Raw genomic sequence first — 14,205 nt, forward strand, 5'->3', positions numbered from 1 at the left:
AGTGGGAAGATCACTCTCATTTTACACGAAAAATTTTAATTCTCATAAAATCTTAAAATTACTTTAAAATTTCATGTCCTCTATTAAAATTGTCGATTAACATTGAATAATTTTTAATGGAGATATTCAGTTAACATCTAAAAAGTAATAATCAATAACTATCAATTAGTGACTGGCAACTCCAACAAATAATTCAGGATAATTTTATGATTTTATAATTTTTATGCGAGATTTGAGAGTGATTTTTCCTTTATTCATTTAATTTGAGGGAACAAACGTTTGGGCTGAGCAAGAATACTTGATAAATGAACAAGGGGCATGAAGAAAGCACATAATGTTACCAACAAAACATGTAAAACAAACTAGACTGGCTTCCATGCAATGCACAGATTATACTTGAGACAGTTGAGTGGAGTACCTTAAACATCAAATTTTAGAATATTTCAACAAAAATATTAATGTTCTTTTGTTAAATAAATTCATGAACGTTGAGATTCATTTAAAAAAAAAAATTGGTGCGAAAATGTGTCTTATGTACTTTTGTATTTGTGATATATTCAATGCAGTTATATTTGTTATTTTGATTTCATGTTTATAATGTATTTTCAAAAAATTTATGACACAAATTTCTTTCATTGAAATTGTATATAATTATGTCTTATAACTTAATCTAAGAGAATTTGTGAAATATGTGATATTTGGTTGCCATGATGTGTTACATAAGTTGTCCCAAGTTGATTGAATGTGGTCTATGTGTTGGGTTGCGCTTTTGATACTTAATGTGAATTTTAGACACTTGGATTGTGATTTGAGGATGAAAATGTGATATTTTGTATTTAGGTGTCCAATTTGTGATTGGGTTAGAATCTAAAAATGAAACTAATGCCATTAGTTAAAATTTTAAAAGAGCTTTTTATAGACATCTAAATCACCTCAATCAAACGTCAAAGTTTTCAAATGTATCAAAATTTTGGCTAAAAAATATGTCATGACAGCGTGTTGTTGTCATGAGTTTTGCATTTTACGCTGCATAGTATATTGTGTCAGAAATGTTGCTTTGGCTCTTTTTACCCTAAATTGATTTGTTACCTTATTTAATATGATTTTCACACTTTCGTATATGTTTCTACTTTATTTTAAATTAGTTGTATGTGATTTTAAAGTTTAAGTTATTAAACTTGGGATCCCAACTCTTAAAAGTTTTTAAATGAAATTGTTGTTTGATTGTGAAGTGAATATTTTAATACTTGTTTTGAAACTTTTTAAATTAAAGTAGATCTTTGATTTGTTTTTTTCCTTCTTACTATGATTCATCTTTTAATAACTGGTAAAAGTTTACAACTATGTTTTGATAATCATATGATTTAATCCAAATTTATCATGGAGATTTTGGCTAAGTTCCTAGGTAATAAGAAGAATGTTGCAAGATGTATATGGATTTGGCTTGGGATTTAAGCCAAATTCATTATTTGGTTATTAAAAAAGTGTAGATTTAGATTTAACCTAAATACAAACCCAAATTTCCCCTTAATCTCTTTATAATTAAAATTTTTTTAAAAACCCTGTTGTTTCAAATTTCTATTTAAGTTTATTTTCCTTTGTATTCACTCATTGATTTTGCTCTATTAGGATTGGACTGCCAATGCCGACCAGGACTTGATTGCCAACTTCAATCGAGACTAGATAATTGACTTTAACTGGGATCGAATCACTAGCTCTAATCAAGACTGAACAATTGACTTCAATGGGGATCGGATCGCCATGCCAATTGAGATCAAATAGCTAATTTCTACTAGGATGAGATCACTGATGTTGACCGAGACAGGACCATCAATGTTGACCTGTTCGATCTCGATCACAAGTGGCCATATGATCTAAGTAAGTGCCAAGGTCTAGTCTTGGTGGAATTCAACCATCTAGTCTTAAGCAATTTTTATGGTTTAGTCCAAATCTGTATAGGTTGTTAAATGCTGATAAAAGTCAGCGATCCAATCTTGGTCAATGTCGATAGTCTGGTCTTGGTTAGTACTAACAACCCTGTCCTAATGGAAGTCGACCATTTAACCTTGGTTGGCGCCGATAATCTAATCCTGGTTGAATTCTACTATTCAGTCTCAGTGGAATTTAGCCATCCTATCTCAAGATGGTACTAGTGGTATGGTCCTAGGTAGTGTCGATTGTCTGGTCTTGACTATAATTGCTTCGATATCAGTCGACGTCGGCAATTTGATCTCGTTTGGTACTGGCAGTCTTATCTTGGGCGTTATCAGACATCGGTGATCTGGTCCCAATTGGTACTAATGGTTTAGTCCCATTCTGTGCCAACTATCCGATTGAGACTGGATCATTGACATTTGAGTTGCCTTTAAATTCAAGCATGGAATTTAAAGTTGGAAATTTTACTCAAGATTCAAATGAATAATTTTCATATTATAATTTGAAATTTTTTATATTATCCAAGTAAAAAGTTTATAATATATAAATTTCAAATATGTGATTTTATATATGAGTTTTTTTTTTGTTTAGCATACAAGGTCACAGCATAATTTTGTAAAAGAGATAATATCAATTCATGTTTAAAACTATAAGGTTTCTACAATCAGGTAGGGGATTATTGAGAATCCTAATGTCTAAGTTATCCCAAGAAGAATGACGGGCTAGCATTAGCTCATTTATAAATACGATCACAAGTGATCACCCAGTCTTTTATAATGATATTTCTAATGTTTTTAATGATGTTAGAAAATGTGTGTCCTTCAAAAAAGTTGTGCTCAATGAGCAATATGGCTTCCATAGAATCTATACGGACATTGACTTTGTGAAGTTTAGCAGCATTTCAACAAAACCTGAGACCTTTGAGAATCTCTATGAGTTCAACTATCATGCTAGGATAAAAATTTAGGTATTTAAAGAATCCTTTAATCTAATTACATTCATCATCCTTGATGATACCTCCACAAATGGTAGCACCATTGATGTTGACAATTCATCAATGTCGAGCCTAACTCATCTCGCAGTTGGAGGCCTCTATTTAGCTCCATATTGGGCATCTCTTTGGATGATGTAGTTGATTTTAGATTGAAGCTTAAGTGTATATTTGGATTTAAAAATTTACAATTCAGGTTGGGACTCAACTGAGGTTAGAAAAAAGTTTGTAATTTTAATGTGGTTTATATTTAGATATCTTTTTTTTCAAACGTCAGTTGAACAAATTGAAATTCATCTCGATAATTCAATTTAAAAGTCAGTTGAGATGTATAATAATGAAAATGAACATAAGGTCTTATATATATATATATATATATATATTATTTCACAACAAATTTGATATTTTTACTTAAAAAATATTAAACTTAAATTATATTTTTTAAAAGGTAGAATTAAAAATATAAAATAAGTTATAAAATTTAAATAATAAATTATAAAATATACAACTCTAAAAAGCTAAAATATATTAATAAATTATAAAAATATTAGATTACAAAATATTTTCCTTGTACAGATATAGATATATATACACACACAATCTAATTAAAAATTACATTTGATGAAAAAAAAAGCTTCAATATCAATGTTTTAATAGAAAACAAATGGTTCCTGCACTACTATGGAGGAGAGAGAATGAGAAGCATAAAATAAAGTTATAGCAAATAACAACATAACACTCAAGCCTCAACACGATAAATCACTTTTTCTAGCTTCAACCATAACGTTATGTTTTTTTGGAAACCCTTTTAGATAAAAATTTAACCAAATATATTATTTTTATTCTCAACAGGTTTTTAACATTGCAATTGAGGTTTGGGGTGCCCAAACCTTAGTTTGGGTATAAACCAAACATATACTAAGATCATTGATTATCTATTAAGTATACGAGAAGGCAATGTCATTTTCTTGTATGTCATCTTTTGAGTATATTTTCATGCATCTTTTCCTCCATATGTTCTAGCAAGCAAGGACAAAAAAAATTTTCAAGACATTTTCCTTATGTTCAGGCTGCCAACTTCATTATTTGCATTCCAATTAATTCATTCCTACACACAAAAAGAGAATAAAATGTTAAGCTCGGTAGGATTGACAAATTTTTTTCTTTAAATATGAGTTTTTAAATTTAAATTTTTAATTAAAATCTACTCATCTAAATGCAACCTAAGTAGATTAACCAATAAGACTGAAGGAATTTTGGACCAACGACCTTTTCTCTAATGTATTTGCAGAAGGCAGTTGATATGGGACAAATCTGGGCTTTGAATAAACTCATCATCACGATCCATTTTGATCACAGCAAACGTCCACTCAAATGGACACCAATCTCAACCCATTTTTCGACGTTACGCATAGATCAACTTGGCCCACCGAGGCCCCAATCCCCAAATGAACTGCCCTTTGCATATATAATTTTGTATCCCAAAAAAAAATTGTATCCCAAAAACATTTATTGAACCAAAGTCCAAAACTTATCTCTAAAATAATAACTTCATAGTTTTCCTTTTTTGTTCCCTAGCATCAACTTTTATTTTATCAATAAAGGATGATTGAGTTGTTCTGCATGTATTACCTCACACATACATTTCAGCATTTGCGAAGTGCGAACTGAGCAGGAATTTGAAATTAACATTAACAAATATGGAAGAAAATCCGTCGATAAATGTAACGTAAATTGTAAGGGGCATTAAACATGAAAAAATGGTGACATAAATAACTGACAATAAATTCTGAATGAATCACAAATTTTAAATTCGATATTTTTCTAGGCAGCTACGCAAGTGGAGGGACGACGGGGGCAAATGTGCGGTTAAATTGTCTCTAAATGGAAAGCTCTATGAAGAGGCACGTGAGAGGAGGCTAGGTCCGTGCAGTGTCATCGTTAACGAGTAACGAGAAACAGGGCAGAGAGGGGGGAGAGAGAGAAAGAGGCGGAGAGAGAAGATTTCCATTTATTTCCTTTCGTGTCGCCCTCTTCGCCCCCTTCCCTTAATCCTCATATACATTTCTGTTCGTCTCCGAAATCGTCTTTGGTCCCTCTCTCTTTGCCCACCAACTTCAACCACACTCGTACCCTTTCTCAAGCTGCTGAAGGCTTCTCCCTCCCGCTCCCAATGGTATCCGAATCGGAGCTTATCGGTCGGCTCCGGGAGTTTCTTCGCAGCTCCGACCTCAACACTACCACCACTGCTACGGTCCGCCGCCAGTTGGAGAAGGATTTTGGAATCGATTTATCGGATAGGAAGGCGTTCATTAGGGAACAGGTTGACTTGTTCCTTCAAAGCGAGCACGAGAAACCCGAGGAACCGGCAGATGAAGAAGATCAAAAAGACGACCCTCAGCCGGAGCATGAATCAGAAGAAAGAGAAGATTCGAATGATGAAATGCAAGACGATGAAGAAAGAAATGAAGATAAAGTAAAGCGTTCCAGGAATGGGAAGGACAAAGGACGGTTAGTTTTTTTTTTTTAATTAATTATGCACTCCCTAGATTTTAAATTTGCATTTTTTTTTTTGGTCTTTTAACTCGTATGAATCTGCAGATGAGGCTACTTCATATTTTCTCACGTGAGTGCTAGTGTTTTCCCGATTAAAATTTCAACTGTTTAGGGCCAAACATGCTGGCACAAGTTCGCTGCCAATTTGTAATCTGCAGCATTATAATCCGCAAGTATTTTGTTGCACATGATGACCCTACAAGTTGGCTCCGAAAAGCTATTTTCATACTTTCAAGTTTAGATACCCATTTTAGTTGAAATTCACGAGTATTATGGCTAGGACTTGCTTACATGGTTTCGTGATTTATTCTTAATAAGCGGGGTCCACTTGATGCTGAACGATTTCTTCCTATCCTGAATTTTGTGTGCTTTTGAAGTTCACTAACAAGGTTACTTGCATTTCAGGTTTACTCGAAGAAAAAGTGTTCAATTTTAGTCTTTTTGTGCAAACTAATCTTATTCTTTGCATCGTCAAACACGAAAATCTAGTTATGCTTTTCTTATACGGTAATGCCAGTGATTTAACAAAATTTATTTTGTGGTTTCTCTGCGCTAGCAAAGATTGAGACAGTTCTTTCTTCTTCACCACTCTGGTGCCTCTTCCAGCCATACATAGCTCCTGTTCTAAAAAGTGCCTCATGATTGTTAAATTAGTGGTTGGTTTGGGCTATACATGTACACATACAGGCGTTAAGAGAGAATACCTCTCTTTGGGGCACTTTGGATTTTCCGTTGAATAAATTCTTATCTTGCTTCCCCTCTTCAGCTTGCTCAGGCAAAATGCTTTTCTATTGCGGTGATTTGTTTTACCAAAATATTCCTCTGAAAATTGAACACGTAACAAGGTTTTTATGCATCTTACTAGTTATGTAAAATCACTTCTGTTAATTAATGCTATGGTTAGATCCGTGCGGTGAAAATGGTTATACTTATACACTTGCATGATTGCTGCAGGAGAATTGCTCCAGAAGGTGCCTTTTTAAGTTATGGAATCTCCAAGTTAAACTCCTTCCCTGCCCCAAACTATAAAAAGAAAAGAACATGTAAAATATTTTGTCTATATCTTTCATTGTAGTTTTTACTTTGCTGATCCCCCATAATATTACTAAGAAAACATGTTCAAAAGTAGATGCATCTCTATCCGCTCAATTGGCTTTTGATGCCTTTAGTCCAAAGATGGCAAATATATTGCCAAAGTGCAGGCTGCTATAGCCTTCTTATTTGAACTTAAAGGAGAAAAGTTTTCTAATGTTCTTGGCGTTTTGCATGTCAGCTTGCTACGAACATAATTTGAGGAAAACCATCTCGTTAGTCATGGAGAGTTTTTCCCACGGTCACTTTCTAGGCATTGCCTTACAAGTTTGAGCTTGCTTTGGTTTCTCTGTTTGTAGTTGGAATCTCAGCGAACTATCTGTTGGGTCTTTTTCTCATACAAATTGTGTGCTGGTAGTTTTATCTTCTGGCTCAAAAATATTTACATTGGGTATCATAAAGAGAACAAAACCTTATAAATTGTTAGAGAGAGAAACAATTTACAGGTGTTTCAGAATCTTGTGATTTGGTTTCTCTTGCTAGTCAGAATCATGCACAGTTTTTTTTTTTTTTTTTACAATAACTAATTTGTGAGTGTAACTGACCTTTTGTCTCTGATTGATTCATAATAATTCATAAATTCGTAAATATAATGTTGTCTAGTATCTTTGTACTTATGAGAAGAATGCATGTGGGGTGTATTTGCTATTATGTAAAGATAGATTAGATTATGCACCACTACAAGATCCCAACTGACTTGCATTTTGTACTGGCCTGTAGTAATTTTCATTAGAGTGCTTTTGTTTAACTGTGGCTTTTTAATCTTGTGATCAGATCTAAAAATTCTGGAACTGAGGTACGAAGGAAAGGTGGTGGTTTTTGCAAATTATGTAGCCTTTCTCCACAACTTCAGGAATTCATTGGAGCGCCAGAAATGGCAAGGACTGAGGTAATTCTTAGAATTTTTGAATAACAATTTTCATGTAATTCTGATATGACCTTATTGCATCTATGAACAATGTTGGCCTTAGGTTGTTAAGCAATTATGGGCCTATATAAGGGAGAAGAATTTGCAAGATGCGAATAACAGGCGGAATATAATTTGCGATGAACCATTACGTGCCCTTTTTGGTGTTGATTCCATCAACATGTTTCAAATGAATAAAGCATTGTCAAAGCATATATGGCCATTGGATTCTGATGATGGTATGCTCCTCAACCTTCTGTTACATATCACCATATCTGGTCTACAATATTTTTAACCCTATCTTGTGTTTGTTACATTCCACACTATTGGAAGCTCAAGCTTCTTGTTTATTCCTCTAGTCAATTTTATATGGACAACTAAAAGTTTTGATTAAACGGCATCTATTAATATAGTCATCCAAGTGAAGTCTACACCGAAGGAAAAGCAGAAGAAGCAAGAGAGAGAAGAAGGTATGGTGGGGTGGATGAATTCAGTAACAAATGAGTGTTCTAATCAATTAACAATAGCTTGTTTGCACCATCCTTTATTTACCTTTACCACAGATTCAGATGAACCAAAAAGAAAGGAAAAACGACAGAAGGGAGGAAAATCAGGGTTTCTTGCTCCTCTTCAACTGTCTGATGCCCTTGTACACTTTCTTGGTACTGGAGAAAATGCATTATCGCGGGCTGATGTCATAAAAAGAATGTGGGATTACATAAAACAAAACAACCTTCAGGTTTGTCATTCCTCTAAATTATCATTCAGCAGTACTTTAACAGTCTTTCCAACAAATTCTAATCTGTCACGAGAGAAAGTTGAAAATTTTTAATTCAGTCATCATAGCCCATTGGCTGAACAAAATAATATTAAGCAATTGAGTAAATGATCCTTGGTCAGGTCCACAGAAATAAGGTTTAATACTTTGCACATCTTGATTCTGGACTGCTTGTGTTTGCTCTGGCTCTATAGGTCTGTCCACTTCAATCATTTGTTAAACTGAAGTTAAAAATATCATTCTTACTGAAATATTTGCTAATTTCGAGTTTAAAATTATATTACATATTCATATATCTATCCTGTAATTACTTTTGATTTGGTGATCCTTTCCTTATTCCCATGATAATTATTAGGAATCCAATTATTGGTTGATAGAAAAAACTTTGGATAATAAGAGGGAATTTCATAACGAGTGATTTATTCTAGATAAGAAAGTTGGAACCTTCATGTGAAGGGGAAGTTCCAAAAAGATGCCGGTGAAGTGATGGGGTGACATTGTGTATCTTTCATTCAAGATACTTTGTAGAAAGGGATTTCAACTTCCCATAAATTGTTTAACCAATATGTTTGATTGTACATCAATGTTCAGCATATCGCTTGCAAAATAGAAAGAAACGAGAAATATTTGGATTTATTGGGAAACAAGAAAGATTCAAGCTTGTAATTTTTCCTCCACTCTCAGTATGATCAATGCTACTCGATGTAGTTCCAACTTTTGTTTGATTGGAATTACAAGAGATTGAACTAATCTAAACTTATGACCGTTTATGTAGGAATTAAAAGAGAATGAAGGTTTCAATTAATATAATCAAAGGCATTCAGATCTCTTTCTTTGATTAATTAATATTTATGGAATTTTTCTTTAGCATACATGATCCATGAACCTGTTGGGCGTGAAAGGTACAATATTGACCATTGATATTTGAGATTACACTTGCGGAGGACCATGCTTGATCCTTCTTTCTCGTATTTTATTAACAGAAAAACTCCATCTACTTATAAAAGGCCAGATGAAACTTGATTGAAAGACTTTCTGCAATTATTCATTGAGCGTTTCCTTATTCCCTTCCTCTGTTTAATCTGCATATAGTGGTAAATTTACTCTTTGCTTTTGTGAAGGATCCTTCTGACAAGAGGAAAATAATTTGTGATGAGAAGCTGAAAGAACTCTTTGACGTTGACTCCTTCAATGGTTTCACAGTTTCGAAACTACTGGCTCCTCATTTCATAAAGGCAGAGCGGTGAGTTGTTTGTACATTGTTCTGCAAGCCTGAGAAAAATGGGGAATTTTGTTGATCAGATTTACTTTGGTACCTCTTTTTTTTCCTTTCTTTCTTTCTTTCCCTCCTTTTGCCCTCTGGAAATATGGAAGTTAGTAAAATGACAGATTTTCAGTAACCTTGTCTCAGCTTATTTCACATTGCATTCTTTTCTGTATCTGTTTTAGCGGTGGTAAGTTTCTTATATTGCATATTCAAGGACAATATTCACATTGTTGGTCAAAAGAAAAAAGGACAATATTCACCTCGCTTTTTTACTGAAGGCGGCTCTTATGATTCTTTTGGGCATTAATGAGTATGTATCGTCGGGCTTTTGTGGAAAGCCTTTACCTGTTACCATACTCTTGATCATATGTTGAATCTAGAGCTGATGGCGATGGTGCCGGTGCAGTGTGAGCACAATGACTTGATATAAGGATAACTAGCATATAAAGGAACGTCTGTGTTCAGAAATTTTGGAATTTTAAACTTGTATTCGGGCTGTGTCTGCATTAGAGAGTTTCGTGCAGCGTCATCACTATTGGGCCAAGTTGTTTTAATGTTGGGTTGCTATATTTCTATTGTTTTCTTTAATTTCTTAATGTTTTTAGACTGCATAGCACGATGGATTTTTTTTTTTGGTAAAAAGGAGGGACTTGGCCCAATAATACGAAAACTTGAACAGATGGGAAATCAATTCCCAAACTCTCTTTGTTTGCTATTTTTCCCGTTCTTGTGGCCCTAAATTTCTTTTGGTGTTATATACTAATGGTTTTTTCTTAACATAAAGTTGACTTGTGTGGTTAAAAAAAAATTGACTTCTGTCAAAAAAATAAATAAATCTGAATCAACAAAGTGCGTTAGATCTAATGAAAAGGGCCCTTCTTTTCCAATATGGTGAATTAATGTATAAATTATTATTAAAAAAGGTGTTTACATATAATGTCTGATCTTATTGCAAATAAAATTAATAAAATGAATAAATCTCAACACATGTTTCTCAAATTAATAAAGGTGTTTACTCGGTGATGTTAGGCTGCGCACGTTGGTTTTTTTTCCCCTCGATAAGAAAGGAAATCAAAGCAGACTAAAAGGGGGGAAAAAGAAAGGGGGAAAAAAACCAGAGAGAGCAAAGCCTGCGGACGCTCAAACGCGACAATCCGATGAAGGTCCTCAGGAAGGAGAAAGTGGAGTCTTGGAGTACATTCCAGTGCTCTCTTGGCGCAGAGATCTGCTTCACGGTTGTCTCGGGGGATAAGATTGACCGAAATGTTCCGGTCACGTTTAAGAGGGCCATAAGCTTCCAAGATCTCGGATTGATATTGATGCAGATCCAAGTTACCACTTTGAATCTGAGTGAGAACTTCACTACGGTCACTAAGAAGCACACACTCTCTAAAACCTCTATACCCAGCAAACTTCAAACCCATGATGCGAGCCCCTAGTTCCGGGGCAAAGGCATCTCCATCTGGTAAGCGAAGGAAAAAAACCACCTACGACTTCATCATTTTGATCTGTGAGCACCCCTCCACAAGCTGTCGATCTTGTGTGCATAGAGAAAGCTCCATCCACGAAAATCTTAATAGCAGAACCAGACATTGGTTGCTCAACATGTCTTTCGCACACCCCTTGTTGCTGAAAGTTAGTCATGCTAAGTTTCGAGTGGGCTCTTCTCCTGCGTCACCAGATTTATATTTTCCGTATTCCGATTCTCAAAAATCCTCTCGTTTCTCCTTCGCCATATTGATATTATGCTGCGCACGTTGGTTTTACTGAAAAGAGTATGATACATTAATATTTTCTTCATTTTAACTTAATTATAAAAAGCTTTCTTCAATTGTTAAAACTTCAATAAACCTTTCTCAAAATTAAAGTTTACATAACTTATGTCTCTTTTGGATCTTTAAAATTTCATTTCTATCCATCAATAGTTTATTAACCATTAAATTATATATATTTTTTACTAAAATATTCTCTCTTTTTTTTAACATAAATGTCGTTTAAGATTCATTTAGATTTTCAAGCGATACTTATAACATTTTTTTAATTTTATTTATCTTATTTTTATGTTTTAGTTAGATAAACTTCTTTCTACAGTAGTTTTTAAAAATTTAAATGTATGAGATGGATAAAATACTTTAAACAGGTATGAATAAAAAAACCTAATGAATTAGATTTTTTTGACAAAAATATGAACCAGAGAAGATGGTCATGACAAAGATAAATAAATAAACGGGCGCACTTTGATTGATCTTCTTTCACCTCAGTGATATGTAAATACCTTCAATTACAAATATGTATTTTTTAAATTATCTCCACACAACAAATATCAAGCCGTCTTAGCTCAGTGGTAGAGCGCGTGGCTTTTAACCACGTGGTCGTGGGTTCGATCCCCACAGACGGCGGTAACCTTTCATTTTATCCAGACCCAAAGGCATTGTCACACGAAACCTTCACAAACGCACCAACGGTTTCACCAATGATAGCGTCAGTGCGTGACACCTGGCCGTTGAAATGAGCCAAACATAGCCCTCTCACAGGTGCGCCAACGGTTCAGCCAATAATAACGTAACACGTCGCCTTTGGAACAAGCTATTTTGTTTTTTTTAAAAAGAGAAAACAGAAGTAGCTAAGCTTGGATGCAATCGAAGTGTCTGTTTGGTTAGGCAAAATAATTGATTATTTCACTGTAAAAATTAATTAACCAAAAATATATCTAAACACGTAAAAATCATGTAATCAATTTTATTGGTTAAAATTAATTTTTCTCAAAAGTTGGCAATTGGAACGTTTGTGAATAATCCATCAAAAGTATTAGGAAAAATTATAAAGAAAGACTTAAGAAAAAATTATAAAAAAGCCCAATATTTAATAAAAATAAAACCAATAATATATTTTACTTCTTAAATAAAATGTAACAACTTTAATAATATTAGATATAAATTTATTAATAATTTAATTTTAAAATGCAATGTCTTTTATAATAATTTATACAACTAAAATTAATTTTAAATAAATTATTTAAATATCTTTAACTTTGTTAAAATTAATTTAAAAAAAATATTATCCAAACAGATTGTGGTATAATATAATCAATTATAATTAAAATATACTATTTAATCAATTATTTTTATAATATATTATACTCAACTGAAATTCAAACGGATACTAATGAGTTACTTTTTTTTAATGATAAAAAAAGAAATAAAAAAGAGAACAGATAATCGGTTATATTTAACAATTTTTTCCCCGAATATTACATTTAATAATCAAAGACCCAATGGTTTCATCTAAAATCATGGAACTCAGAGATGGACCTGGGGGAGAGGGGAGTTAGAGAAAAAATTTTGAAATTAGTTTCTTCCACGTCCAAACCACGTTTCAATGAGAGAGGTTGCTAAATATCACAATTCTCAAAAATATCAACTAGTAACTTTTAAACTTAAAATCACAATTAAAAAATAAAAAAATTACAATCAAATCTCACATGAAAAAAAATTAATTATTGTAAAGTCCATTGGCAACTGTACTAAACTATATTGACAACTGATTGTATTGTCAATAAACCTTACAGGAGTTAATTTTTTTTGTGAAACTTTAATGTAATTCTTTCAAATAAATATCTCATCTCATCTTATTCTAACTATTTTATCAAAATTAATAAAAATAATTAAATTATTAACTTTGTTTAAAAATAGAATGAATTTATAATTTTATCCCTATTTAAATTAAAAAAATTAAATTTACATTGTATCCTCCCTCATTGGTTAATAAGTTTAAATAGAAATAATATTAAAAATGTAATTAATACCATACAAATGAGAAAATATTCTTTTAAAGCTTTTTCCTGGATTTATTCGATTTGTTCAATTTGTCTTCCTCTCATTGGCGTAATACTAATTTGTTAATATCTTCATTACTCTCTCCATTTAGTATTATAAAATATTTTTAAGTAATTTACACCCTCTAATAAGGTAAGCAATGACATTTAAAATTACATATTTTTTCATCCTTATTAACACTTAATAGTTTATCTCAATTAAAAAACTCCATTAATCACATTCTTAATTAAATATATTTTTTTAAAAATTGCATTGGGCTTGTTTGCATACTCATTTGAAATCAATACTGAAACCAAAACTATAATTTTGTAAAAACTCATTTAAGCACTCTCAATTTTGCAAAACTCTATTTGTCATCTGAAACTTCATTTTGAATAAACTATTTATTTTTTATTTGAGAATCAATTCTTAGTATTTGAGCATTTTTTACTTTCCCATCTTTGTAATTGCTTCTGAAAAATTATCTAAACATATTCAATCATCAAAATCAATTTCAAAAAACATTACCTTCACATCATCACCTTTTGTTAATCAGTTTTTGTCACTTGAAATCTAAACACACCACTAAACAATATTTTAGAAGACCTAAAATATCTTATATTTTTAAACACCATACTTTAAAAAAAGTGTCATATACTCCTTTTATTAAAAAATATAAGATATTTTTAATTGAATCTCACTATCAATAAAGCAATTATCTATTTTCAAGCTAACCCTATCTTTTCATATTTACCTCTATTAAACACCCTACAATAAATACAAAGTCATTATTAATAGAGAAACTTTTAAAAAAAGGCAATGATTGCACATCAAAAAATTAAAAATATCTTACACTTTTTAACA

At 32.4% G+C, this 14,205-nt stretch overlaps 1 protein-coding gene and 1 non-coding gene across 3 annotated transcripts; both read left to right on the forward strand.

The window, feature by feature from the left end:
- Window positions 1-4,833: 4,833 nt before the first annotated feature.
- Window positions 4,834-9,659, forward strand: LOC129322874 (protein TRI1-like). Of its 2 annotated transcripts, none has more exons than XM_054969320.1 (6): window positions 4,834-5,437; window positions 7,349-7,463; window positions 7,546-7,720; window positions 7,895-7,951; window positions 8,009-8,220; window positions 9,381-9,659. In XM_054969320.1, exons 1-6 carry the CDS (start codon window positions 5,100-5,102, stop codon window positions 9,504-9,506), a joined length of 1,023 nt encoding a protein of 340 aa, XP_054825295.1. In that variant the 5' UTR covers window positions 4,834-5,099; the 3' UTR covers window positions 9,507-9,659. The 2 variants fall into 2 exon arrangements, with proteins under 2 accessions (XP_054825295.1, XP_054825296.1); XM_054969321.1 differs by having other exon boundaries at window positions 4,836-5,437; window positions 8,045-8,220.
- Window positions 9,660-11,853: 2,194 nt separating this feature from the next.
- Window positions 11,854-11,925, forward strand: TRNAK-UUU (transfer RNA lysine (anticodon UUU)). The gene has a single exon. It is a non-coding gene; the product is annotated as a tRNA-Lys (tRNA).
- Window positions 11,926-14,205: the final 2,280 nt, after the last annotated feature.

This window comes from Prosopis cineraria, unplaced genomic scaffold (assembly GCF_029017545.1).
Source record: "Prosopis cineraria cultivar Desert tree isolate PC_DT_omini unplaced genomic scaffold, ASM2901754v1 PC10, whole genome shotgun sequence".
NCBI classification, from domain to species: Eukaryota; Viridiplantae; Streptophyta; class Magnoliopsida; order Fabales; family Fabaceae; genus Prosopis; species Prosopis cineraria.

What these genes read in the sequence shown, in the direction of transcription:
- LOC129322874 (XM_054969320.1), top strand. Translation starts at nt 5,100, where the DNA reads ATGGTATCCGAATCGGAGCTTATCGGTCGGCTCCGGGAGTTTCTTCGC. An exon ending in CAGAAATGGCAAGGACTGAG is followed by an intron (nt 7,464 to 7,545) that starts GTAATTCTTAGA and finishes TGTTGGCCTTAG; the next exon opens with GTTGTTAAGCAATTATGGGC. An exon ending in GAAGCAAGAGAGAGAAGAAG is followed by an intron (nt 7,952 to 8,008) that starts GTATGGTGGGGT and finishes AATTAACAATAG; the next exon opens with CTTGTTTGCACCATCCTTTA.